The 27,018-nt window shown below is 35.6% G+C and overlaps 1 protein-coding gene across 6 annotated transcripts in view; it reads right to left on the bottom strand.

Moving 5' to 3' along the window:
* The window catches only part of LOC114737203 (187-kDa microtubule-associated protein AIR9), a 49,355-nt gene that overhangs the window by 16,438 nt on the left and 5,899 nt on the right, over positions 1 to 27,018 (bottom strand). For all 6 annotated transcript variants that reach the window (XM_028925113.1, XM_028925118.1, XM_028925135.1 and 3 more), the window contains 29 exons: positions 26,385 to 26,450; positions 26,206 to 26,277; positions 26,036 to 26,101; positions 25,865 to 25,927; positions 25,710 to 25,775; positions 23,143 to 23,242; positions 22,850 to 22,951; positions 21,915 to 22,147; positions 21,702 to 21,816; positions 19,688 to 19,808; positions 19,422 to 19,597; positions 18,176 to 18,311; positions 17,089 to 17,189; positions 16,938 to 16,985; positions 16,065 to 16,249; positions 15,849 to 15,966; positions 15,492 to 15,619; positions 14,322 to 14,490; positions 13,499 to 13,617; positions 11,135 to 11,303; positions 10,934 to 11,018; positions 10,763 to 10,836; positions 10,558 to 10,677; positions 5,855 to 6,050; positions 5,648 to 5,769; positions 4,999 to 5,206; positions 2,479 to 2,552; positions 2,198 to 2,336; positions 1,701 to 1,882 (listed from right to left, as the gene is read on the bottom strand). In XM_028925113.1, coding sequence (XP_028780946.1) covers positions 1,701 to 1,882; positions 2,198 to 2,336; positions 2,479 to 2,552; positions 4,999 to 5,206; positions 5,648 to 5,769; positions 5,855 to 6,050; positions 10,558 to 10,677; positions 10,763 to 10,836; positions 10,934 to 11,018; positions 11,135 to 11,303; positions 13,499 to 13,617; positions 14,322 to 14,490; positions 15,492 to 15,619; positions 15,849 to 15,966; positions 16,065 to 16,249; positions 16,938 to 16,985; positions 17,089 to 17,189; positions 18,176 to 18,311; positions 19,422 to 19,597; positions 19,688 to 19,808; positions 21,702 to 21,816; positions 21,915 to 22,147; positions 22,850 to 22,951; positions 23,143 to 23,242; positions 25,710 to 25,775; positions 25,865 to 25,927; positions 26,036 to 26,101; positions 26,206 to 26,277; positions 26,385 to 26,450 — 3,553 coding nt within the window. The remainder of the gene's footprint in view (positions 1 to 1,700; positions 1,883 to 2,197; positions 2,337 to 2,478; positions 2,553 to 4,998; positions 5,207 to 5,647; positions 5,770 to 5,854; positions 6,051 to 10,557; positions 10,678 to 10,762; positions 10,837 to 10,933; positions 11,019 to 11,134; positions 11,304 to 13,498; positions 13,618 to 14,321; positions 14,491 to 15,491; positions 15,620 to 15,848; positions 15,967 to 16,064; positions 16,250 to 16,937; positions 16,986 to 17,088; positions 17,190 to 18,175; positions 18,312 to 19,421; positions 19,598 to 19,687; positions 19,809 to 21,701; positions 21,817 to 21,914; positions 22,148 to 22,849; positions 22,952 to 23,142; positions 23,243 to 25,709; positions 25,776 to 25,864; positions 25,928 to 26,035; positions 26,102 to 26,205; positions 26,278 to 26,384; positions 26,451 to 27,018) is intronic.

Genomic DNA, 27,018 nt, shown 5'->3' with positions numbered 1-27,018 from the left:
CAGACCGGACCACTGGCCAGTTCAACAGTTTTTCAGTTGAACCAGCTGGTCCAATCCCCTTTTTTTCCCTTGATAATAAACAAATAGTAATTGAGGCATTCATAAATAATATCTCTATTATTTATAAAAGAAAATAAATTAACAACTCTTGAAAATATGCTAACAAAAATTGACCCATGATCTACAGTACTCTTATCATAATTTGACCAAGGAGGACTCCCCCCCCCCTGGATGGCAGGCCATATATGCTGCAGTTTGATGCCTTTTGCTGGGATCTTTCAAGAAGTTCAAGACATTTTTGTTTTGGGCCCTTTTCTATGCCCTCTGCTCCATGGTTTGTTTGAGGAATTCTTGGTAGACCCATCCTTTACTTTGTATTACTGTTTCCCCTCAAATCAATCTTTTTCATTAATCAAAAACTGAACAACCAATAACTGAGAAGAGGGAGTGTCTGTGAACTGTCAATTGTATGAAAAAAAAATTATGTCTCGTTAGTAACGTCTCTGTGGACATATTTCAATATGATCGGTTGAAAACAAGATTTTTTACTGTGAAGGATATTAAAGCAAAAAAGCCATTGCACAAGTCAAAGCTCACGCTCTGCAAGTCATGTGCTTAATTTCTCCCAAGATCTGCACTTGCCATATGATTTTCACTCAACTGTTTAAAACGTGAGACTTGCTGATTTAAGATTTGCAATTACAAGAGTTCATATATAGTTAGGAGAAATGAAATACTTTCTTGGAATGGAAGTAGCCCGATCCAAGAAAGGGATCTACATCTCCTAAAGAAAATGGAGGTAGTAACCTAACCAAACGGAAAAAGAAGGATGACAATAACAACAAAGATGAAGAAGGAAGAGACAAAGAAGAGGAAAAGGAAGAGCAAAGGAAATGATGTGGATAAGGGCCAGTATCAAAGACTAGTTGGGAAACTGATTTATCTTTCCCACACCAAACCTGACATTGTATCTACATCAGGCTACTGTACATATGTATGGGGAAATCTAGCCACCTGGAGAAGTAAGAAACAAAATGTGGTTTCAAGAAGCAGTGCAGAGTCAGAGTACAGAGCTGTTGCCCATGGGATATGTGAACCAATCTGGATTAAGAGAGTATTGGAGGGGCTAAAAATTGACCTGAAACTCCCAATGAATTTATACACTGACAGTATGGCAGCAATCAACCTTTCTTACAATCCCGTTCAACATGATAGAACCAAACATGTTGAAGTTGATAGACATTTTATTAGAGAGAAAATTGATAGAGGCCTAGCAAAATTAATACACATGCCCACTTGGAATCAAACAGCACAAAAAGGCCTGCATAAGGAAGTATTCGAAGAACTTGTACGCAAGTTGGATGTGACTGACATCTATGATCCAACCTAAAAGAAGTGTGGAAATCCCAAAAAACATGGGATTCAAAGAGATATTATTTCATTCTTTATTATTTCATTTGTTACCGTTGAGAATAGTCAACTATAGCATTAATTTGTTTTATTGGTAGATTTCTTTCCCTGTATAGTTCCTATCAGCACTATAAATCACTGTACATGCTCACAGTTCACATACAAGATAATAAAATACACAATTTCACAGATCTACTCATACCTAACCTGACAAACTTAACATTTTTGCTAGAGAACTCAAAATTGGTACAATCACAATGGGAGAATACTTATGAAATTAAAACAATCACCTGGCAATACAGGTGGCGTCTCTACAAACACTGCCTCAGTTGATCTTTCAAACACATCAGTCACAATGCATTCACATTTTAATTGACAGCCAATGTCCTCTAGGCGCACTTTGTAGGAGCAAGAACACTGAGCGGGTAAAGGGTCATATGACAATCTGTCTCCCATTTCTGATAAACGAAACCTGCAAAAATATTCATTGATACATGGGAGACGAACGTTAATCTGGATCTCATGATCTTTTCCAAGGGAAATAAGCAGTATGAAAATATAGTTACCCACTAGAAAGTTTTACAAGTAATGATGAAGACAATTTTCCCACAAGACGAGACTTTTATGAAAATTCAAAACTATTAGTCCAATATACAAGCTACTAAACTATTCAAATTAAAGTAAATCTCCTAGTGTCTGTTACGAGAATTGGTGAACATCCATGAGGAAAATGGGATGTTATTAAGATTTGTAGCATACAGAATCAATGCAACACATAACACCATACCATTGATATTTTATGTCTTTTATATACTTGCTCCAAACTTGCTGCTGAGTTTCACATTTTGGAATCACTTCAACAGCTGTTAGTATATCACCTTCAACTGCTTTTCCAGTAAGAGCAAGAACCTCAACAGCCGGAAGCTCTACAGGACAATGCAGAATCCACATTTAAACTCATTTGCAAGGTTCAGCAAGTAAATTGACGTAATTATTCCAAGAAAAACAAATCTCATTTCAAATATAGACGCAACTCAAAAGAGTGAAGGCACCCACAAACATGGTTACCTGGGAGAATAATATCAGTTGGATCGGACAACCTGAGTTCTCCCACAACTGAATCTGACCGAACTGGCGTGTATCTGGGGGAAAAAGACATCTTAATTTGATAGAGTTTGAAAAGAAAATACTTCATCTGCTGGTTATTGAAGCTTCATCCCAAGATTTATTTGCTTTTATTAATTGTATTTTCTGATGTTTTTATTAGTTTCTAGCCAATATTTAGTCAACAGTAGATCTTATTGAATGTACTGTGTCCATTATTTATTTATTTTTAATTAATTGTAATTTCTGATATTTTTATTAGTTTCTAGCCCATATGTAGTCTAGATTTTATTGAGCGTATTGTGTCATTTATTGTAGCATATCATGGTTCCCCCCCCCCACAAGTGTTATGGCCAAAGTTCCTGCTCCCTTCCATGCGATATCCCTTTTTTGCAGGATATATGTCCTCTGCCCTGTGGAGTTCAAATTATACGAGAATGAAATTACCAGTTGCTCACACACAGATTTGCTGTGCTTTAAACGGCCCCCTATATTTCATTAGGTTAAAGAGTCGATTATAATTTTAAGGGAACTCAGAGCTGATGTTCGATGTCCAAGGGTTTCCTCTTCTGAACGGAGCTGTGTGGCTAGGGTCTGATAGTTCTAGTACGCTCCTCTCCATCTTTTCCTATTTCTACATCACCGCAGCTCACATCATATATGTCAGTCACATGACTTGAATTATTTGACAACATTATCGGCAAGTGTGTAAAAGAAACCTTAGCTCTTACTCTAATGCCAGGCAACTCTTTCTCCTTAACTGCAATCAGTCCAAAAGGACGATACTGACTATGACTCGGCCTAGCAGTTGTATGCTGATGATATTGTCCCAACAGGAGATGACATAGCAGAAAATGATGACATCAAGAATGCCTTTGCTCAAGAATTCCATATCAAAGATCTCAGGAAAATGAAATATTTTCTTGGGATGGAAGTAGGCGGATCAAAGAAGGGATTTATATATCCCAAAGGAAGTATATTCTGGATCTCCAGAAGGAAACAAGCATGTTAGAATGCAGACCAAGTGATACTCTTATAGGAGTTGACAACATGAGCGATGGAGAAGATCCAAGTAAGGCCTAAGATATGGGAAGATACCAATGCATGGTTGGGAAGCTAATTTATCTCTCTCATACTCGACCTAACATTGTCTTTGCACTCAGTGCGGTCAGTCAACACCCCCATAATCTGAAGAAAAACACCTAAGTGAAGTTTACAGGATCCTCAAGTGCTTGAAAGGTTCTCTAAGACAGGGTCTTTTACTTTTTAAATAAAAAAAATCTGATAAGCAGAATGTAGAAGTCTTCACAGATGCCAACTAGGCAGATGACCAAGATGATAGAAAATCCACATCTGGGTATTGCACCTTGGTTTGGGGTAAATTAGACACATGGAGAAGCAAAAAACATAGTGCGATCGCAGGAAGCAGTGCTGGAGATGAGTTTGGAGTTGTAGCACGAGGGCACATGGCTAAAACAAGTACTTGAAGAATTGAAGATGAGCGTGAGTTTGAAAATAGAACTCTACTTAGATAATGGCAGCTACCAACATCTCACACAATCCAGTTTAGCCTGATAGAACCAAACATGTGGAGATTGAAAGACACTTCATTAGAGGAAAGATAAATGATGAGCTAATCGGCCTAACCTTCACACCCTCTAGAGAGAAAACTGCAGATAATTTGACGAAAGGTTGGCCAAAGACAAGTTTGATTACCTTATTAGCAAGCTGGACATGATCAACATCAATGATCCAACTTTAGGGTGAGTTTTGAGATTGTACATACAACTTATAGGCATTAAATGTAAATAGGATTTGATTTTATTTCAAATTAATTTTCCGAATTGTATAATCCCCTTTTTTTGCCACAACATTTATTCCGCCAAGATGTTTTCACTATATATTCACAGATGAATAATATTATCAGAAGAATTATTCCCTATTATCGTCTCCTAGACCAAAAATATTTCCAGTGAGCCAAACATGGCCTGACTTCTAATCAAGGTTTATTATGAAAACCAAGCTGCCATTAACACATCTCTTAATCTTGTACAACACAACAGGACCAAGCACGTTGAAGTTGATAGACACTTTATCAAAGAGGAAGATGAAGGGGTAATCTGTATGACATCCTACAAGGGAACAAATTACAAGATTTCTCATCAAGGGACTGCTACATGATACATATGAAGAACATGTTGGTTGGACATGATCAGCATCTATACTTCGACCAGGGGAGTGTAGCCAATATTAGTATTTAATGCAGATATTCTTTGTACTGTTAGAGTGATTAGGGGGATTAGTCATTATTGTAGACAATTATAACTGATTATTGTTGCTGATTTATTGGTAAGATCTCATAATATATGGTTGAACCTTTTTATCACTTTTGGATAATTGAAATAAAGAAAGAAATCCTCACAAATATATCGTACTTTTTATTGCACAAAACATGAAAATCAAAGAGTAAGTCAAAAAAATTACCCAAATAACAAATGGCAATTGTAATCAGAATCAGAAACTTTGTAAATTTTAGAATCTGCTGCATCAATCAGTTCAATGGCTCCCTCCTTATTTTCTCTGTACCAGCTGAAGAGGCTTTCTCCTTCATGCCCACCAAAATATTCACCTTCTCCAGAATAAATTCCACTTGACAACTTCTCCACATGGACATTAGAAACTATTGGAGGAGCTGAAAATTTAACCATAAAGTAAGATAACAATACATATACTTACATACACATGCTCAAACATCAAATGTCAAGAACAAAATAGAAGGTGGGTAATATGATTGGAAAATTGAAAACCAATCAAGCTTAAAATCATGTATAGTTGATTATATCCTTAATAGAAAGTTCCTCAATCAAAGCATAAGTGTACAGTCATACAGTTTTTTTCTTTCTTTCTTTTTTCCTGGCCAAAACATGTAGGATTTAATTGAGCCCTCTGCACAAAATGGTACACTTGCAATGATCTATTTAAAGAACCATTCACTTGTTGTGTTTAGATGGGAGAACATAATAACAGGGATACAAGTAACTAGATAAAGTTATTCCCTATGGAAAGAAAAAAAAGGTCTAAACAATAAACATAGTATAAATAAACTTCAAGAAAAAACTGCAGAGATTTATACCAGGGGAAACTGGGGAACTGGAAATTGAAGTCAATGGCTTCCCCTGTTTTCCATCGGCACGAGCAGGTACCCAACACAATGCTAAATAAGCTCCAACATCTTCAAGAGATGGTTTATATGTTCTGACACAGTAAAGAAAATAATCACAAAAAGCTTAAACTTAAGAAGTTATCTTTCTCAATATCAGAGCATAAGGTCTTAACTCACGGCTCTGTCCCACATATGACTACATCTTCACAAGAATTAGATATATTTAGCAGCGCAGAACCTTCAAGCTTATTCTTTGTCCGGTACCAAATATATTCTCCAATTCCTTCCTGTCCACCAAAATACGTTTTTTGTGGAGCAACCTCTCTGTCTTCACAGCAGTCAGGAATCAAAAGATCCATTCCCTCAGGAGCCGCTGTGCATAGAGCCCAAACAAAAAACATATATATAGCGGAGACATGTATCAACTTTAAAATTAAAATTACATCTCACAATTTAACCATGATAAAAAGAAAAAGTGTGTTAACCCCAAAATAGGCAGAAACATAAATCTGTCAAGAAATTTTTCAAATTGCGACAGCAAAGGGGGCAACAACAGACACATCCTGAAGCATGCCATTATAAAGATTGTGTTGCTCAATGAATATGATAACATATATAATCGTCATAAGCAGAACTCTCTTTCAAGAGAGTTTGATATTTCATAATAAAACAGTCTCGATAAGTACATTGATGAAAAGCACAGGAGGGGAGAAAGGTAAATCCTACCATAAAGCATCAATTCAAATCTTTAAGATATGGTGTTTGTTAGGGTGACACGTAGATTTTTAATATACCTAAATGCTTTGAAACTCCGCTTTCTTGATCCTATTTTCATGATCAGTAAATTCTTTTGTGCTGAAACAAGGTCCAGAAAATAGCTATCATTCACTAATAAAAGCTGCTCCACTTATAAGTCTTACAGAGCAAATCTTAGGCAAAGAAAACACTCTTCGCTATGCATTCAAGAGGCACAGAAACTGTCCCAATTCACTCGTCACATTTTCCATACCCCGTCCTACAATCAGAACGTTCTTATATAGCCCCTCTCCCTCACTAACAATCAAATAGGAAATACCAAAAATACCCATGCTCACATGTTCCCCCCCAGCATGTCAATATTACTTTTATGTCCAACATTTTGCTAGTGGTTCTTCTTGCATGATGGGCCACTGTAAGTAATTCTAAAATGTCCTGAGAAGTACTGAAAGGTGCATTACCATAGGAGTTCACCAAAACAATAATCATAGATTGAATTTACAGAGATGTCAAAATCTCCCAAGTGATTCACATATTATATGGTGACCAAGCCATTAAATGTTGTCGTACTTGAGGTATTAAATCTTGGGATTATGAAAGTATACCTACTACCTAGGGTTAACACGAATATTCATGTTCTATCTTCAAAGAGAATTGTACATGCAGCAGGGAATCAGATCATCAATTAGAGGGGGGGAAGCCAATTCCTTAGGTCAATCTTGATCATTCAGGAAAAAGAAATAAGTTCAAAATCCAAATATTTCATAATTAATTTGGTCAAGCAATCTCCTTTAAAATTTGTTATTCAGTTCTTAGCTTATTAGTCCACTTTGATTTTGATACTTTCTTTGTTGGCATATGTATATAGTTATGATAGAATATGTATAAAGTTAGCAATGATGTGAATTTTCTAAGAAATGATAACATCACGGGATTATTAATCCCTTGTTCTTAGTGGTTTGTCTTCAATTAGCATTTATTAGTAGCTCGATCACGTGTATAAATTGCCTTCTAACTCCACATTTCAATACAAAAAAAATTTTCACAACTTTTGTTATCATGGTTTCAAAGCTTGATGCTCATTTCTGCTGATCCTTTCATCGTTTTGATGGCTTTCACTGCCCCTGTGTGTTAGCTGTTTTCAAAGCCACTTGTTTTCATCCCAGAGTAGCCAAATGCCCTTGTCTCCTACTTCAAAAACCTTTCGTGGGCACAATCTCGCTAACTAAACCTCCCTCACATGTCTCCATGCATAATGCATTACATGTTAGTCTGCAATGACTCCCATGCACTAGCAAGTGAAAGCGCTTGATGCTTCTCAAAGGTTGTATCATGAGTACATGTCTATTGACTAGCCTCTGTGATACAATTTCTGAATTAGGAAGAGCCCCAACAAAAAACCCATGGTTCATAACCAGCCATGTCAATTGATTTCTTAGCCCCTGTTTGCTCATGATCTTAATTAAAAACATTTTAAACATGATGGCAAGCCACAAAAGGTAAACAACCAACAAGCTTGCCCCTCATGTGATCATTGTCACAAACTTGGTCACAAAAAGGAATCATGCCAGAAAGTGGGAGGAAGGCCTGCCAACTTCAAACCCAGGTCTAGAAATGAAGGCAATGTGATGAGTTATGAAGAACTTCACGATAATCCTGCAATTAGCAAAGAGCATATTGTTTTCATGAAAACTATACTTCCCAACTCTAATGCCAATTGTACACATAGCTCAAACTAGTAATTCTTCAACATCACTCTCAGGCCCATGCAAGCCTAAATTGACTTGTGGATCCTAGAGCTATTGACCACATCACAAGTAGCACAATTATTACTCAAAACTTAGTCCCTTGTTCTGCTAGCATAGTAGTTGAAATTGCTATGGTACTTTTATTGAAGTTAAGGACAAGGGAACTATTACCATATCTGCTGAATTCTCTTTAAAAAATTCCGTTTATGTGTCAAATTTAACATCAACCTGATCTCTACAAGCAAGAAAACCAAGGACCAAGATTTTGTAGCTAATTTTCATCACGAAGCTTGTTACTCTTAGGGCATAGATCTAGGAATATGATTAGAAATAATAAGGAGTGTACAGGAAAGGTGTGCAAAGGTCAGATTAGTACCAAACCCAAAGCTTGGTCTAATATATCTTCAGGCTGGACATTCCAATCTATGATCTAGTCTATCTCGATGGATACCTGGCACTAAACTAGACTAGGCATGGTCCACAAAACTAATGGACCAATCATCTAGACCAATTGTTAATTTTTTTTTCCCACGAGAAGAAAGGCATATTGTAAGTGCACAAAAGACTCTACATCTTAATGAAAATTGAAGAGGTCCAGAGGGAATCAAAATCAAATATAATCGTCGTCGTCGTCGTCGTCATCATCATCCAAAATAACACTAAAACGGGCATATGAATAATCGAGTCTTCAAGGAATCTGTTGACTTGCGCAGGCTTCCACTTAGCCCCATTAAGGAATATGCATGTGTGTGTGAGAGAGAGAAAGATTATATTATGTTTTTAATTATCTCAAGGGAGAATACATAGCTTCCAAGATTCATGGAGACGGACGCCAAGCAAGGGTTGTTGTTTAACTCAATCATCTAAGAGAGAAGGAGGAAGATGAGGGGAGGATCAGCAAGAGCCCATAACCAATTAGCTGAAAGAGAGGAAGGAAGATAAAGTTCAGGGCTCTAGATAGAAGATCGAGGAAGAGGATGGACCAAAGTTCAATTAATCAAGACAGAGACGAAGGTAGGGCGGGGACAAAGGAAGATGAAGGAAGGGCTACAGGGTCAGCCACCTCGTCTAGTTTGGTCACTTTTTTATCAGGTTCACTTTTTATAAGATTGGACCAAGCAATTTTTCTCCGGATTGGACCACGTTCACTGACCCATCAGGTTAAATTCATTCCCAAAGTGTGGAAGGCTTTATATCATTTCAATGTATAGATGACTATCATGCAAGCTAGATCAATTAACAATGCTAATAAGGAATTAATGTTATGGCATTTTGGTTAAGATCATCCTAACTTTAGACAATTGAAATTGCCATAACCTAAATCTTTACACTTACATGTAGTAGTATTGATGCTGGTCGTGGTCGAGGTGGTTGGGGTGGCAACAGTAGCAGTAGTGATAATATTTAAACAAGCCACACCATCCACAAGCCATAAACAATGCATCTCATTTATTTGACTTTATACATTTTTCTAGTACTACCTCAATTCAATTTGACGATTTGTCTAGGCCCAGACTAATCAAGATTGAACTAGGCAGGAATACAAAGGGCAGCTAAGCTTGGCCACAAGGCATGTTAAAATAAAATAGAAACTTTCTCAATGATAACCTTAGAACCCTTATTAATGATCAGGGGATACTTCAACCACTTGTGTGAATACTACCTAACAAGATTGATGAATGAAACGAGGATATCCTTCACTACTCAATTTAAAACTCTTGTAGCGGACGACTAGGAAGTGGGGAAAAGCCAATCCACCACACCATAAACCAAGCATTCCAAGATAAATAGACACGTCATTAAGGAGAAACTTGATGGTAGAGTCCCTAATTGTTTTATATCTCTTCCAAAGAGCAAGCAAATTACCTGATAAAAGCTCAACCTAGAAGGAAGTTTGGACACCTTACTAGCAAGTTGAATATGGTGGACATTTACTCCTTAGCTTGAATAGATGGAATATATAATAAGACAGTAGCTTTGTAGGTGGAATAGATGTTCTCTTGTAATAAGGATTAGAAGACAGTAGTTGGCATTATTGATTAAAATACCCACTATAAATAGGCATGTATGTCTGCTTTGCAATTTAGATCAACATAGTCTCAATCTAAAATATTGAAATTTCTCGGATAACAGAATAATTGTGAAGCTTGTAATAAGCATGTAGGACGTACTAATTACATAATCGACCATATGGCCCATCATAGCTAGGACATGCTTAATATCTTGGGCATATTGGCCTTGTGCACTGCATTAGATATAGAATATAGAATCGTAAACCAGAATTTCCACATTTCTTGTTAAGCACATTGATCTCTCTTTCTCCAAGAAACACTTCAAGATCCGTTAAAATTCTCCTGATGTTTAACTTGATCTTACCAGGAGATACCACATCAGATACAATGCTCTTTATACTCCCTTTGATTCCATCTTTGCGTATCGGAGTATAGACTAGTTCAATGCAACTACCCACATCCACGAGAGTCAAATCCATAAATTCTGCCAATTACAAAGATTCAAATATTTAAATTTACAATAGTGAATAGATAAGCTAACCAACATCTAGTAGCTGTGCAAAACTCACCAAGATTGCTGATCTTCTCTTTTACACCACAATTTGTTACCCTGAACCACTCGTACATGCAATCTCCTTGCTCACTAAAAAGAATTCCACATCAGGGTAAACAACAAAAGGGATAAAATGAGCTATGATATTACTTATTTAACATATAAAGATGAATGGCATAAGTCTGACCCTCCACTATAAACAGCATTAAAGCTCAAGCGTTGCCCCTCGATCATCAATCCAAGAAATTCCAGAGATCGACACATTGGTGGACCTATATTGCAATATCATTCAAAAAATAACAGTTGTATCACAAGAAAATGTTACGAAGATTATAACCAATGATGAACAGAAGATGTAAACCAAATAAAAGCTAGCTTAACTTGTTACCAGGTAATATTGGTCCCATTTGTTCAGAAAGGACTATAGGACCACGAGCCCAATCACTACGGATAGGTTCACATGAAACAGAAATGAAGAAGCCAATGTCATCAAATGATAGCATATATGATGTAGTAGTGGCATCCCTAATTTCACTTTGTGTGCAATCTGAGCTGGTCTGCATAAATAATGTCAGCCAATTAAATCTTTCACATCCTAGTTATCTTTTATAACACGAAAATAAATGATAGAATTGATTTTACTGGCCAGGCATATATAAAAGAAAAATTAGCAATACAAATGAAAGAAGAAAGTCCCTTTCTGCTGTCCAGGGCGTTGACCTCAAGCTTCCTACTCTTTTGGAGAAAGATAATGAGCATTAGAGTACTTTAGAGTAGCTATAGGCCTAAGGGTCACACTGGGGACTATGAGAATTACTTTTTGTATTTTGAGTGAAGTGAGGAGAGCTTTGACCTCTCGACGGCCAGATTGGGAGAGGAGGAAGGTCATCTAGAAGTAGGAATACGGGCCAACCCTGCAGAGCTGATGGGCTTAAAAGGGCCGGCCATGTAGGACTGGAATTTCAAAAATACCTCAATTTACTATGCTTGGCCCTTAAGCTGTCAAGCTCAAAGCCAACCCGTGGGCTTTTGGCTCGTTTATGAAAAAAATGTTATTTTTCAAATTTTTCACATTTTTATCAAAGAATGAAAATAAGCCAATGAAATTATTAATAAAAAACATAAATATGAATAAAAGTAAGTCACAAATACAAAATATCATCATACCTAAATATCCATCAACATCCAAGAACATCTAAAATATCCATCAACAAGACAATAACATCCAAAACTTTCATCAATAGTGTAAATGTGCAATAGACAAACACTATCATCAATTTTTTGAAACTTCATCATCATTATAATCAATTACTCTTCTTCATAAATATGCTCTTCTTTCATAACAAAAATATCAAGTTTTTCTTCTTTATAAGAATTTCACTTTTAAATTTTGCAATCTGGTCATTGTTTTACTTTAGTTTGAAAAGCATTGTTGTTGAAATTCATAAATTTCTAATTCAAATTATAGAATTACAAGTTATACAAGTATAAAAATATTTTGTTATCAAATATATACGGTTTAAAAATACCAACAAATATAATATGAATTAAATTATTATTAAAGTCCAAATTAACCCATTTTTTAAAATTTAGTTGGACAAATTATTGTCTAAAACTAAATAAATCAAACTATTCTGTGAAATTTAATTTCAAAATGATAATACTAACTAAATATTTGAAATATCATTAACTATGTAAAAGATTTACTAATATTAGAATTATACCAAAAAAAAATTTAGAAAATAAAAATTATAAAATGGCCTAAACAGACTGGTCCTTTTAAGCCCTCGGCCCTACAGGGCCAGCTTTTTTAAACCCGTTTCTCATTTGAAGGAAAAAATTTTGGCCAGCCCTTCCCAACTTCGTGCTTTTCTCTCATTTGTCTAAGCTTCGTGTGTGAGTTTTCTAATTTTGTAACCTTCTTCCCTCCAATTTTCCTGTCAACAGTTTATGTAAACATGTAAAACAAAGGTTTTATGTCCCATCACTCTCTCTTATTCAATCATCAATAAAGCTTAATACATTTCTAAGCTTAATTAAGCTGGGATCTTATATTCTGAACCGAATCTCTCAAGTATGATGTAAATCACTCGTAAGAAAAATGTTGTTTCCTAAATATAGGTCACTTATACGGTAGCTAATGATTTTTTTCCAATTTTACCCGTATTGAATACAATAAAGAAAATAGGTGAGAAAAAACGTACAGCATACTTTTTCAATACATTTTCTTTAATAGGGGAAAATATGAAAAATCTTATAAATTTAATGCATTCCTTTGTATGCAAGAATGGGGTACAAGTAACCTGGATATAGGAAATCTATTCTGATAAAACCTAGTCTAACAAAATCTGAACCTAAACTAAATAGCATCCAACACCTCAGCCAATAGAAACAAAGCCACTGGATGTAGTATATACGTGAGAATGGATGATTCAAAACACCCATACTCTATTCGCCCCAAATTTACACACTCTAGGAATTTTCTTGTAGATTTATAGGTACAAGGATGGGAACATGAGCACCCAACCTCTGATCATCCCAAGTGATGAGCGATGGGTAGTTTATAACAGTTGTTAAGTTCAAACTATTGTTCTGTCATGTATCCAAAGCAAGGAAAAGGAACAAATCATGACAATTACATCCTATTTAACACTATTACTAAGATTAATCAGCTTTAGTCAATCAACATTCCAAGATGAGCTATAATTGAAACTAGAGAATTTCGTAACATGGTATGTTGAAGAAAAAGTACCCTAAACCAGCGATAAACTGAATCTCCTTCTTCACCACCCCAATAATTCTTTTCAACGCTGAGGCTTGTTCCTTCAACTGCATCTCCAACTACCTGTAAGGAAAGCAATCTGGGGCTTCCTGATCATCCAGAAGCAACTCTGGTAAGAGAATTAATCCATATAAAAAACAGAAGAATCTCATGCACACCTACTATTGGAGAATACAGTATTCTTACCCCCAGCTTTAAATATAAGTCAATTTATTAACAGTCCTAGGGTCTAAAATATGAGTAACCTCTGAATCATTAAATGTTCATTTTCCACAAATAACCCAATTTGAAGTTTGAGTCAAAAGAGAACAATAAAAACTTGATTCATTAATTATCCAGGACAAGGGTTGGGGGAAAAAAATTTCAATTTGGAACACATTTAATGAGAAAAGCTAACTTTAACCACTTTAATTAATACATGTGAGGTAGGTAATTGCGATTTATATTTGAGATCGAAGGCAGTACTATGTTATTCCCAACAAAAATTAAGAATGAATGCAAGTATACATTTCAAAAAGCCCACAAGAAAAACAATTGAAAAAATTACCTCAAAGATAAGCAATATCAACAAATTTGTAAACCTTTGCATCATTTTCTAAAATTCAATTTACTTCAAAAAATCACAACCAAAAAGAGTAGATAGTTGTTTGACTTCTAAATATAATAAGAAATCTCTCGTAAAAATGTAGTCAAAGTCACATTTATTATGTGCATATAAATATAATAAAAAAATTCAAATGGTCTTGTCAAAATTTGTCATCATGGATCACATAACTATATGAGAATGCCTTACCAGGGCGAACACGCTCCCTCCCTGTGCAAGTTCTTGGGGCACCTGCAATACCATCATCACGTATTGGTGTGCACTGGAATGAAATCAATTTTCCAATGGCATCTTTGGAAATTCGATAATGAAGAAGCCCTGAAACCTCCGGTATCAAAGAACCAAAATCTGTTTCAACCTGTAGCATCCAAAAAGATATCATACAACAAAACAAAATATAACTTTTTACAAAGTGTCATAGAATATTGCTGAGTTACAGAAGATCCTTTCAAATAATCTTATAATCGCTGTAACTATCAAAGGCTTGACTTTACTGATTATCATAATTAGGCCATTATTTAACTTTTCATCCCAAAAGAGGCATCAGACAAGGAGATCTGTTGTTGCCGTACTAGTTTAATTGCCCTCCTTGATTTGCCATAATGGCTTCTAGGAAAGAATGCATTTTTTGAAAGGATGTCAGCCACTGTGGAATAGTGTGATAGCATCTGCTCAAGGGCATAAGAAAATTCAAGTTCATGTGGTTATACTTCATTGCAATCGGTTGGTTTGTTTGTTTTCCTTGGACGAGATAATTGGGATCAACATGTTGTAATGGACGTTTTCATAAATGTTTAGGAGCGTGATAGGGAACCCTTATTAAGGGGAATAGGTTGAATGATTGAAGATTGTTGGAAATTTAATTTTTGTCCAAGGGGTTGCAATGAAATTTCAATATGTTTTGAGGCGCTGTTGGAAATTATATTGCTACAGTGGGGGCCATATGAAATTTTCCCAAAATTATTTGAATTAAATTGGATCACTGAATAATGCCATCCTCTAGGGCCTTCTCGATAAATGTTATTTTCATTGTAGCATCCACACGATGAGCGACACAAATGATCCTTTTATTTTTAGGAGAATTGAGGAATGACAAACCAGGAAAAAAAAAAAAAACCAGTAAATAACAAACCAAAAGTTGCCAGCGATACAATTAGTGATAAGTGGTAGCCTAAAATGCATTGAATACATTATAAAGGAAAGAAAGAGAGCACTGAATATTAAACATTGCTCCTCATTAAGGAGGATAGATTGAAAGAAGTTGCTGCCAAAATTAAGCAAATATCGGATATTAGCTCCTATAAATTTGCTGAACCTCATAATACACAGAAATCTACAAACACACATGCAAACGCATACCTCATGGAGATACCAATTGTATATGCTTTTCCCTTCGTGACCTCCAACATATCCATAAGAAGCTGTCAACATTCCACCTTCAATATAATCTCCAGTGATAGATAAGAAATTTAAGCTTGGATGAAGAGCTACCCACCAAAAAAAAACAGAGAAACAGCAGAAAGTTATGATGTCAGATATCAACCTTTATTGTGTTTCAAGAAAATATGTATTATTAGAGCCAATCTAATTTGGTTAATGAACACAATGTCTTTTATTTTTTTACTTTTGGTGAAGAATATCGTCTGCTTATTTCCATCACATGGTATGCTAGAAATGCTAAAGAAATCGAGAGGCAGTAAGAGTAAATAAACCTACTCTCAACAGCTCTATCAGATATTACGTAAGCAGGTTCACCAAATACACCATCAGGAGTCATTGGAATAAATTTAGCAACAATGTAACAGCCAATAGCTCCAAGAGGTATGCGAAATGCCTGATCAAGCCAAAACCCAACAAGAACCAGTTCAACGAGGGAAAACAGTACAGTTTAAGAATCATAGTAGCTCAAGATAAGGCCCCAAAAAAACCTACCTTGGCAATTTTGGAAGTGCTTAATGCTTCAAGACTGCTTTCACCATCAAAAGCTGATGAACTTGATTTAAACCACTGAACTCTGCTAGATGCTTCATTTCCTCCGGTAACAATACCTGTCACAGTGACCTTGCTATTCTCCCGCAGATCACCAATTATTTTGACATTTGTTACCTTAGGGGGAGCTGGAAATTGGCAAAGAGAAATAAGTACCATAAGATAAATATATAATGACATGCTACCTGTTAAGTACAAAATTAACACTTAATTTAACATTTAAAATAATCATTATCATCAATTCCCGCATGTCAACTGGAGCAAAATTTGCTTTCATCCTAATTTTCTTTGAGGCATCCATGAGAGTATTAGCAAGCTTACACCCCGCACATACTAGTTGCCATAAGCAAGTCAAGATTGTATCTTCTTAAAGATATAAAATAATTTGCTGGATCAAACACCACTTCCATACCTCCAAAGAATTTTAAGGATGTCAAGTCCTTAATCTCAGACTCCTTATTTAGCATGTTGTCGAGATGAGTGACTTCTTCATTATTCCCAATTACAATAATATCATACACGTCAACTATGAAAGATTAAGCTTCCCAAAAAATTGACCTCTTGTAGAATTGATTTGTCTAGAAGCTATCATTAATACATTTATCAATAATTAATTATTAATTATGAGAATAGGCATAAGTTGACATATAATTTATACCATACAATGATTTCCCTCACCTACAAATATGTATCTTGTCACACTTGAAACAATATGGCACCTGCTAGTGCTACTAATAGAGTAAAACATAATGGCAGTAAAGTAGAAAGTAAAAGAAAACTATCAAAAGACACAATGTTGGATATTCATCAAGGTACCTTGTTTCACCGCAGCAGACATTACTGAGGAAGATTTTCCTTCCTTCCCTGAATGTTAAACCAACAATTATGTTACGAATGGGTGTGAAATGAAAAGGAAATTGAGAAGTGGATAAATGCAGTCCACAAACACGATAATATTTTTCCAAACCTTCAAAATTAATAGGTATGTATACAAAAGCCAAACGCTGGCCAACATCCTCTTTTGTCAGGGTATATTCGGACGTACCAGCCGATACTAACAGAAAGTCTCTGCATAGTTTGCCACAAGAAAACAAGAGGACGGCGCTGAGTAAGACATGGGAAACTTCACAATTAGAAGAACAAAATTCATTTCTGAAAACATAAAAAGACACATGCAAGTTTAGAAGTGAGGCAGCTTGCATATGCAACCTGCATACACACATACAAGTCACTATGTAAGCAAGTTCACGTAGATACAGTACTCACATACACACAGATGAACCACAAAAGAGAACCGTGCATCCAGGAAATGCATATTGCCTTCAGCCCTTTTTCTTTTATGACACAAATAAGAGGATAAATGAAAATAGGAATGATTTTATAAAAAAATTGAAAGGAAATTATCAAGGGAGTCATCTCCCCCCAGGACATATGCACCCAACAGGATGCCCCTTCATGCAAGTGGGAATGGCCAAATTGGAATCAATGTTCCTCCCTATGTTTAAAAATAACTCCATTCGGCTCTAAGCCTCTTTCAGCACCAAAAGACAATAAAAAGAAAAAGAAATATTGCATAACGCAATACATTTGAGGCAACAAAGTTATGCTATAATATATCGTATATATATAAGAAAAAGTTACAGGAGAGTTCAGGAAGAAATGCACCAGAAAAAAAACATAAGAAAGCCAAATATCATTCAAAATAAAACATTGGTGATCAATTCTTTTGCATATTGGAGATAGAAAATGCTTCAAAATATCCCTGGGCTAAATATCAAAGGGGACAACAAAATCATATCATTTAAACATATGTAAGAGAAAGGAGATACCAACACTTCCCTCCAACCAATATGCCAACAGATTGCAAAAAATGCATATTGTCACGCAATTGGGCCCCTTCATTTTTAACAAAAACTTAAAAATGTAATATGGAAGTTGAGCAATAATTCACTTTCCAATTTGCAGAACACACAACAGAAAGCCAGAACAAGAGAAATACTCTAAACTCATTGCTCTCATTCCTCTCACTTAAGCATTAGGAATAGTACACTAACCCAGCATCCTTGTTTTCCCGTAACCATTCAAACCTGCTGGGACCCTCCCTTCCACCAAAATAATGACCAACACCTTTAATGGTACTTCCTTCAATAAAATCTCCAATTATTTGAACATTGCTGACAGACGGAGATGCTGTCATATGAAAAAAGGAAAATGAAGAGCAACTAAACAATGTCAAGGGAACCAGATCAGTGATATTCATAATTCCACAAATCAAGAACAATAAGTGACACCACAGGGGTTGCTGAGATATGCGCTGTAATAATTAAACTAAAAATCAAATCATGAATTATGGGGCTACTTCATGAATCATTAATCATATCAAATTGTAGGATTTGAAGGCACAGAAAAATAGTTTGAAATATAACATTATTGTATCAAATGGCCCAAAGCAAAAATAAAAACAAACAAAAAAAGGGAAAAAAAACGTTAAAAAAAAAAAATTCCTCTTCATGCCTACAGAACACAATTCAACCATCGTTCCTAAGGCCTACCTGTACTTTGGCAGTTCATGAGCTCTAACTGTTTCTTGTGTTGAATTGCTAAATGCTAATGCAATCACAATGTTTTCAAGCTCAGGCTAGCGAAATGACAATGCCATTTTGTCACTAAGAAAAATGTGTATGAAAGAGGCAATAAGTTATAGGAGTAAAGGACCAAAAAAAAATGGAAACCTTATGCCGTTTTTGGCATAAATGGTGGAGACACACACTCACACAAAAAAAAAAAAAAGAAATATTCATACCCTTGGTAACATTTACTCAACCTTTTGTGTTATTTTTTACCCATTAGTATTAATGTTCAAGGTATTATTTACTTAGATGATTACCATTGTACCAAAGGGCAGGCAACTTTCTAGAAATATACACACATATATACATCTATTTGTGTGCGCGCATGCCAAATCAAATAGGTGGGAAAAAGAATCCCCATATTCAAATACCCAAGTGATTTAACATTGACAATAATGGCTTACAAATATTATAAGCCTAATTTTCATTGGTTTCTAAGTGTATAAATCACAAGTAGTGCATGGCACTAGACATAATGGAGTCAAAAAGTTCAGATGTTTTCATCCACAAGCTCTTTCAAGATCCATTAGCATGTTTTGCTAGATATAGATAATGGCTTAAACATGTTATTAGCATGAGCATTATGGAAAGTGAAACTCAGACAAATACATATGTGGCAAAGGAGCCCCAACAAAAGAGAAGTAAGAAATTGAACAAATAAAAGTCTTACCAGCTTTTACAAAATCCGTATACTTATAATGAGGGTCTCCTTTAACACCTTCTTCAGTTACTGGTGTGTACATGAAAACTAAACTTGAACCAACATCATCTATGGTGGGTAGATATTCCTCACCCTCCGCTCCAGCAATTACCGTAGGACTGCTGTTCCATTTTCTCCTCAACCAACTAAAGAAAGGAGATAAAACAAATGACAAAGCTGAATAATATCAGTTCTTTCAATATCACAGATGCATAAGAATACACACGTGATCTAACCTAGCAACACCTTTCCCTGGAGTCCCCCCACACCAAGCAACCTCAGCACATCCCCTTATGGTACTTCCTTCCACAAGTTCCCCTTGCACTTCAAGGCCTACAACCTTTGGAATTCCACTTCCTATTGCATAGTGGAAAAATAAAAATATAGTTAATGAATAACATAAACCACATAAAGGTACAAGGAAATCAAATGACAAAGCAAGGTCAACCATGTCATCACTAATATTTCTAGAAAACTAAAAATCCAAAAACAAGCAAAATGTCTAACCCGTCATTTTCACTACTTACGGAGGATAACTAAATAGTACGTCTTCAGACAATGTTTATATCTTCGTTTCAACAAAATCAACAGGTTGGTATAGATAAATTTAGTTCATATGGTAATTTCTCTCTTGGCATTTGTTAAAATAGTAAGCTATCGCAGTTATGATAAAATAAGCATGCAAATTACTTGTAGGAAGGACTTGGAGTGTCTCCTGTACTTCCCCTACTTTATAATCATAAACTAACAGACAAGGTGCCTACCTAAGTCAATAATCCCATTTAAAGTATTCAACTTTCTTTACATGCGATCAAAGCCAGGTTGAAGGCAGAGTAGGGCATCAATTGCTTTTTTCCCAGTTCCAAGCTCTGGCCATTTCTCTAAGGAGCTCTGACCATTTCTCTAAGGAGCTCTGACCATTTCTCTAAGGAGCTCTGACCATTTCTCTAAGGAGCTCTAGCCCCCTTTTCTAGTGAAAAAAATTATTTTCTTGGTAACTGGTAAAGTTTTCCAACAAGGTCATTTTGGATCAAAGACACTTCAATAGGTCTCAACAACTCTCAATGGGCCCATCATTGATAATAGTGATGCCAAAAGACACCTCATGAGTCACTAACAATCCTTCTCATCACCCTTTTCACATGGACTGCATACTTCAAGACGTTATTGGTTGTGACATAGCTTTTCCCACATATATCTTGATCTTGGTTTGTGTTCAATGCGTTTTCATTTATCTCTTCTAGCTGTTTGGTATTCTCAGCATAATCATGTGAGGTTTTGGTGTGATTTGGAACCTTACTTGAAGTGAGGAAAAAATAAACCACTTTGAAGGTTTCAACCCTAGGTTGTGTGCTTTGTTGAATGCCCCAGGGCATCATCCAGGTAATGGAGACCAAGCAAGAGAATGCTGAAGGGGTTGCTCAAAACAAGTAGGTCAAACAATTGTGGAAGCTATGTCAATATGATCAATCACATGGCTGAGGAGGGTAGGTAGGACGATGTTGAAGGGGGTACTGGGAGCTGCCTGTACAATTAAGGTCCTAATTACAGAAAGTGTCAGTTGCTGAAGTTCAGTTGTTGGATTGCAGTTGCAGTAGACTGACCATGTTAGTTGTGATGTTTCAAATATGCGTCCAAGGTTGTAAGTGTTAATATGCTTTTCATTATTTTTTGTTGGGTTTTGTCTGTAACAAGAAGTTTGAATAACCTTCAGCTTAAAATAATGGATGTATGCGTGATGAGTAGACAATAGGTTAGAGTTTGTTAATGACTAGGGAGCTAAATTTGCACTGTATGTGCTTTCATTAGTGGTTAGCTTAATTTATAAGTATTGACCCACAAAGTACCTGGTTACGTATATCAATAATCCCATTCATAGTTTTCCCCCAAAACACTGAAAGAAAATTCACTTGCTACCACGTAGAAACATCATAACGTCCACTTAGAGCACAACAAAGTTGAACACATCCCCCATGCGTTTCAATAGTTCAATTTAGCAAGGATACTAGCCAATAAATTGACAAATTCTAATCAAACAATAAATTACGGCATCAATGGATGTTTAAAGTTTCAAATAACAGTTAAATCCATAGGGAACTGAAGAGTCAGAAAACGAATTTATTGTTCCTTTTTTTCATTATGATGCCATAAACCTCACAGTTCTCTGCAGACAATTCAAAAGCCACTTTTACACAGTTGGACTAAGATATCTCTTTAAATATGCACCTATGAGGAACGTGAAAAGCCTACCTGGTAAAACAGGTGAACTGATGGCATATATAGGAGGATACTCTGTTTCTCCTAAAATGGGAGTGCATTCCACTTTCAAGAATTTTTTTATGTCTTCATGTTTTGGCCAGTAAATCTGAGCGTAACGTAATGCCAAGGACAAACAAATGATATGTTATAAACATCAATAACAAACAAATTTCAAGCAGCGAAAATTATGTAACAACTCATTACCTTGTCAGTAGCATCTGGAATTGGAACAAAATTTGAAAGTGCCCTCTCACCAAGAAACCACTGATATTTCAAGGTTAATGGTTGGTCAATACTCATTACACTATCTTGAACGAAAGTAAAGTGACAGCAACAAGAATCTTCTTCCAAGGGTTGATCTATGGAGGCTTCCTTGAGAAGAAAACCGGGGGGCAAATGGTCCTTCCATTGCTCAACTAGAAAGTGGAAGGTTGATTCTATTGATTGGACCACAAGACTGAATGTTAGAGCCTTCATGAACAACAAAGGAGGCATTTGGATAAATTTAAAATACAAAGTCAATGAAACTTAAAGAAGAAAAGACTCATTGCAGCCCATAACTTTCTAGAAAGTGATAATATCAATGGGAGACCGAGCACAAAATCCACTCTAAAGCCAAAAGAAAATATTTTAATTAAGGAAAAAATTCACTTAACTATATACTAAAATAATTTAATTACTCTGCTGGCGTCAATAGTTACACCCCTACTTCAAATTAGTACCGATAATTGTACCTTATTCTCCTTATTCAGGTCAAAGGTTTTGGATGGACAAAGGGGGTAGAATTGGTTTCAACTGGAACATACAATATTTGATAGGAGAAGATGCTCAGCAGCACCTCTCATTTAGTGGCCCTCACTTATGGTAACACAGTATTTTAATTGAAGATTACTTATCCTCTCACCTAATTTTATTTATCTTCTTTTTCCCTCTAATAATAATTTTTTTCAATCAAAAAAGAAATGAAGCTTCATGAAATTATTAAACAGCCTTTTATGCCACACATAAAGAGCACAAGTCATTTGTTTATCAAAACCCAAAAAACCAAAATAATTGCAGTGAATCAGTGATGGTGTTCAAATAACACAATTGACAAGATAACCATAGATCTAATGCAAGTCTGGCACAGGACTATTGACCTGCTGCATGCTCAGGGCGGCTAAACTCCCAACCATCTCTTATGCACAAAGCTGTATGTGCAGGATAACGTTTTGCTATTGCCAATTCCTCAAGAGAAAGATCTGCAAAACTTTCCAGATTCAAACACTGGTTTGATGAAGAAAACTTAATAGAATGTACAATCACCTATAAGGACAAAAAACAAATGAAGTAATAGTTCACCTTAACTAGAATTAAGGTGTATTATTCATTCTGTGAAGCATGGCAACAATATTAAGAAGACAATGGCTAAATATAATTTCACCATTCATACCTCTATCATTAAATTTTTTCAAAGTAGAACCCACTAGCAAAATTGATGCTGCTTCCAAGTGAGGCATCTTAAGTATAGGGTTCTCTTCCAACCGCAAATGCTACAGCACAACAAATTCATTGAAAGCAGCAGCACGTTAGTTAACACAGGCTAAAATTGAATTGCCAGCAATTTGACGGCCCAAAAGTCACGTTGGAGATGTTTTTCACAGCGTTGGTTGGATATTATGTGCTGTATTTATATGTGGATATTTTGTTTTCATTAGCTTTTAATTCCTGGACCATTTTGTACCAGTTTTTACGGACACTTTATCATTATAGCATTTCATTTTTCCCTCATTTGTTATCCCTAGATTTTGGATCTGAGTGGAAAACCTGTTGCTACCAGTTCTATTTAATATAGAAGGGAAAATACAAATAATGGCAAGGGTAAATAACAAGTGAAGATACGTATAGAAGAAAATAATAAAGAGAAGAGAAAAACAACACAAAGACAAGGAAGAGCTTTCAATCCGTTCATTACCAAAAAATTTAGGGGGGGGGGGCCAAAAGACCATTAGCTAACATCCAGAGAGGCCAAGAAAATAATGCTCTCCCAAGTAAGAACAATAAGCAAAAACTTTTAATTAAACAAGAATATTCAGAATGGTTACTTCTGCTGCCTGCTGAGAAGTATTAAAGATTTAAGAACACCAAGTTTGTTTAATAATGCTGACAAAGCTATGGGCTTTAGGCCCATGCGGCCTACATTTAATGATTAACATTAGCTAGCACTAAATCCCTAGGATTATGGCAGATTTGATTGCTTTTAATCCTTTTTGAATTCGTTCCATTTAATTCTTATTTACTCCCGATTATGTAATCTCTAGTGATCCTAGAATCTTCCTATGCTATCTATAAATATTGTATCATACCAATCGAATAAATATAAGTTTTTCTGGCATCAAATTGTTCAAATAAAGAATAAGATATTTGGTATAAGAGGAGGAGAAACATACAGATAGAGGACAAAGAATACTCCAAAGCATCAAGGATAATTGAAAAAATAGAAATATAACCCAAACATTTGATCAAGAGGACTGATACATGGGAGTTGGGGGTAAAAGCGGTGGTTTAGGTAATTTGGGTCATATTAGTTCTATAAATAGGAGTCTTGATGTTTGCAATCGGTGTCTGGTGAATATATTTCTACTGTTTACCCTATTCTGCCTTTTTACTCCTAACACGAACTTTCCAATCCGTTCATAAATCCACAAGGGACAACCTCTTAAAATTATTTTCTAAAACGCAAAGGGGTACCAAGAAAATAATGCCTGCGATAGGCATCCCATACTAAATTGGTCCCTCTCAACTTTCCAATATGTTCCACAAGAAACTTCTAATTAAATACTCCTGCATTCTGTTTTATCCATAGACACCACATATAACAAAATAGCACTCTGCCAAATAACTTTGTGCTCCTCATTGCTCCCAAAACCTATGAACTAGATAGCCAAAAAATTTATCAAAGCTCATGCTTTGCCTGGGCAAACCCGCCCCCATCATGAAAGTCAAGGTTGAGAAAATTGGCACCCTCGAGATACTTGAGTCTTTCAAACAGCATAGCCATTCCACAAAGTGAGCTCAAAGCACTTGAAAAAGAATGAAGCCAAGCTATGAGGGTTGAGCTGGAGACCTTAGAGGAGAATGTAGACTTGCAAGTGCATAAAACCAGTTGGACATAAATGGACTTTCAAATATATATATATATACGTATATAAGTCTAAGAGATCCGTAAAGAAGCATGAAGCAAGGTAAGAGGCTAAGGGATACACATACCCCTATCTCAATAATATACAAGACTGCACTGTCCGAAGAGCAGCCCAAGTAAGGGAATTTTTTCAAGAATCGTGAAAGAATGGAAATAGAAGTTTGTACAAATGGGGACTATGCTAGCTAAACCACAAACTAGAGATCCACAACTAGGTAACATACATTCTTAGGAGGAAACTAGGCAACATGGAGGAAGAAAAACAACTGTGGCAAGATCTAATATAGAAGCGAAGTTTCAGCACTTGGCATTTGTGAGTTGCCATGAATTAAGATTAATTTTGAAAAATTCAAAATTACTTGAGAAGCTCCAATGAAACTACATTCTGATGAAGTTGTCTGTAAATATAGCTCATAGCCAGATTCAACATAATATAACTAAAAACGTGGAGGTTGATAGACATTTCATAAAGGAAAAGCTTGAAAGTGGGCTGACTTGGACCCCTTGTGTTCCTGCAGGAGTCCAGTGAGCAGATCTATTGGTTAACGGTTTTTCAAGATGATTCTAGAAGATAATAATTAAACTTGGGATGACAGTTATCAGCAGGCCAGCTTGGAGAAAAGTGTTGAAATGATGGAATTTTTTAATATGCTAAAAACAAGGAATTTAACATTAATTGTGTGCAAATTATGTACTTATGAGCCTTAATTATTCTTTATTCTAATCATTCTCCTTTGAGAGTAATGTAAAAGTATAAAGATGTAAGATACTTGACTGACATCATTCATAACTAACGCAAATAATGATGTCTTGCTCACCTCAAGAACCGGTAAATACGGGAACCCTTTGAGAGTAGAAATTCTATTCTTGCTGGCAGCTAAAACCTGAAAGAAATTATATTCCATAAAAAAATTAATTACTAAATATAAAAACAATCTGAACATATGGACAAAACTCAAAACAATAAAATAACCTGCAGTCGAGGTTGACTTGCCATTGCAAGAGACTTCAACTTATTTTGAGCTACTGAGAGGAACTGTGAAAAAGAAATAAAACATAAGCCAGAAAGTATTGTGATTTAAAACGCTGAATTTTAAAGTCAAAGCAGGATAAAGACTAAGAAAATCAGTAAACCAAGGCTTGCCTCCAAATTAGGAAGCTGTGGGACGCTTGCCATTGATGTTATTTGATTTCCAGCAAGATAAAGTTGCTGTGAAAAATAAAGATTTCAAAATGCCATTAGATAAGCATCGTGATTTTTCACTCTATTTGGGAAGCTCTGAGGCAACTATTTAGACGTAAAAGATAACAAACCTGCAAAACTTTGCAATTCTCAAGAGGCTCAAATCCAGGCCCTTTAAATTCATTGAAACTCAAATCAAGAACCTGGCATGGAAATCACCAAAAAATCAAACATAACACCCATATAATTATACTTTCAACAAACACTTGTTGACCAAGAAAAAAAAGACTTCAATTTTAGAAAGGTAAACCTTTACTCTAGTCAATATTTCTACTCCTTCCAGTGTAGATAAGAGATTGTCTCGAAGATAAACAAACTGCCAAAAAGATCATTAGTTAATGACTATAATAACCATCAAAACACAAATTGACTAAGGGACATCAAGAGAAAATATCAAGTTCTCTTCTCTCCTCATAGGAACAAAGGGATCATTTGGCATGGAAAATGGACTGGAATGGAATAGAAAAGGAAATCGAAAGAAAGGGGGGGGAAAACTGAGTTTTTTACATATGAAATATCAGATATGTCCCTAGATAAGAAAATGGTAATAAAGAGAAATGGTAGTTCTTGAATGCTGATTACAAGGATATAATCCATATTACACATCCAGGTTTCTTGCAATGGGAAAGATTTTTTTCCCTAGTTTCTACCAAACAGATCCTAAATCTGAAGGTCTTGTCATTATATTAAGTCCTCTTGAAAAAATTTGGATACTCAATCCAACAGCATCAGGTTACATGACATATGGTGGGTCAATATTTGAGGTTATTAACACTCTTACTTTTGCAAGGGATTGTGAAAATAACTTTATCTGAAAAATTGTGTTTGAAAAATGTTCTTGTTCCAAAGTTCCATGCCACCTAATATCTACTGATAAAAGACAA

This window comes from Neltuma alba, unplaced genomic scaffold (assembly GCF_004799145.2).
Source record: "Neltuma alba isolate B1F8T4 unplaced genomic scaffold, ASM479914v2 tig00002763_pilon, whole genome shotgun sequence".
In the NCBI taxonomy this organism is placed as follows: Eukaryota; Viridiplantae; Streptophyta; class Magnoliopsida; order Fabales; family Fabaceae; genus Neltuma; species Neltuma alba.
The sequence above is the reverse complement of the archived record's forward strand: the minus strand, read 5'-3'. Positions and strand labels throughout refer to the sequence as shown.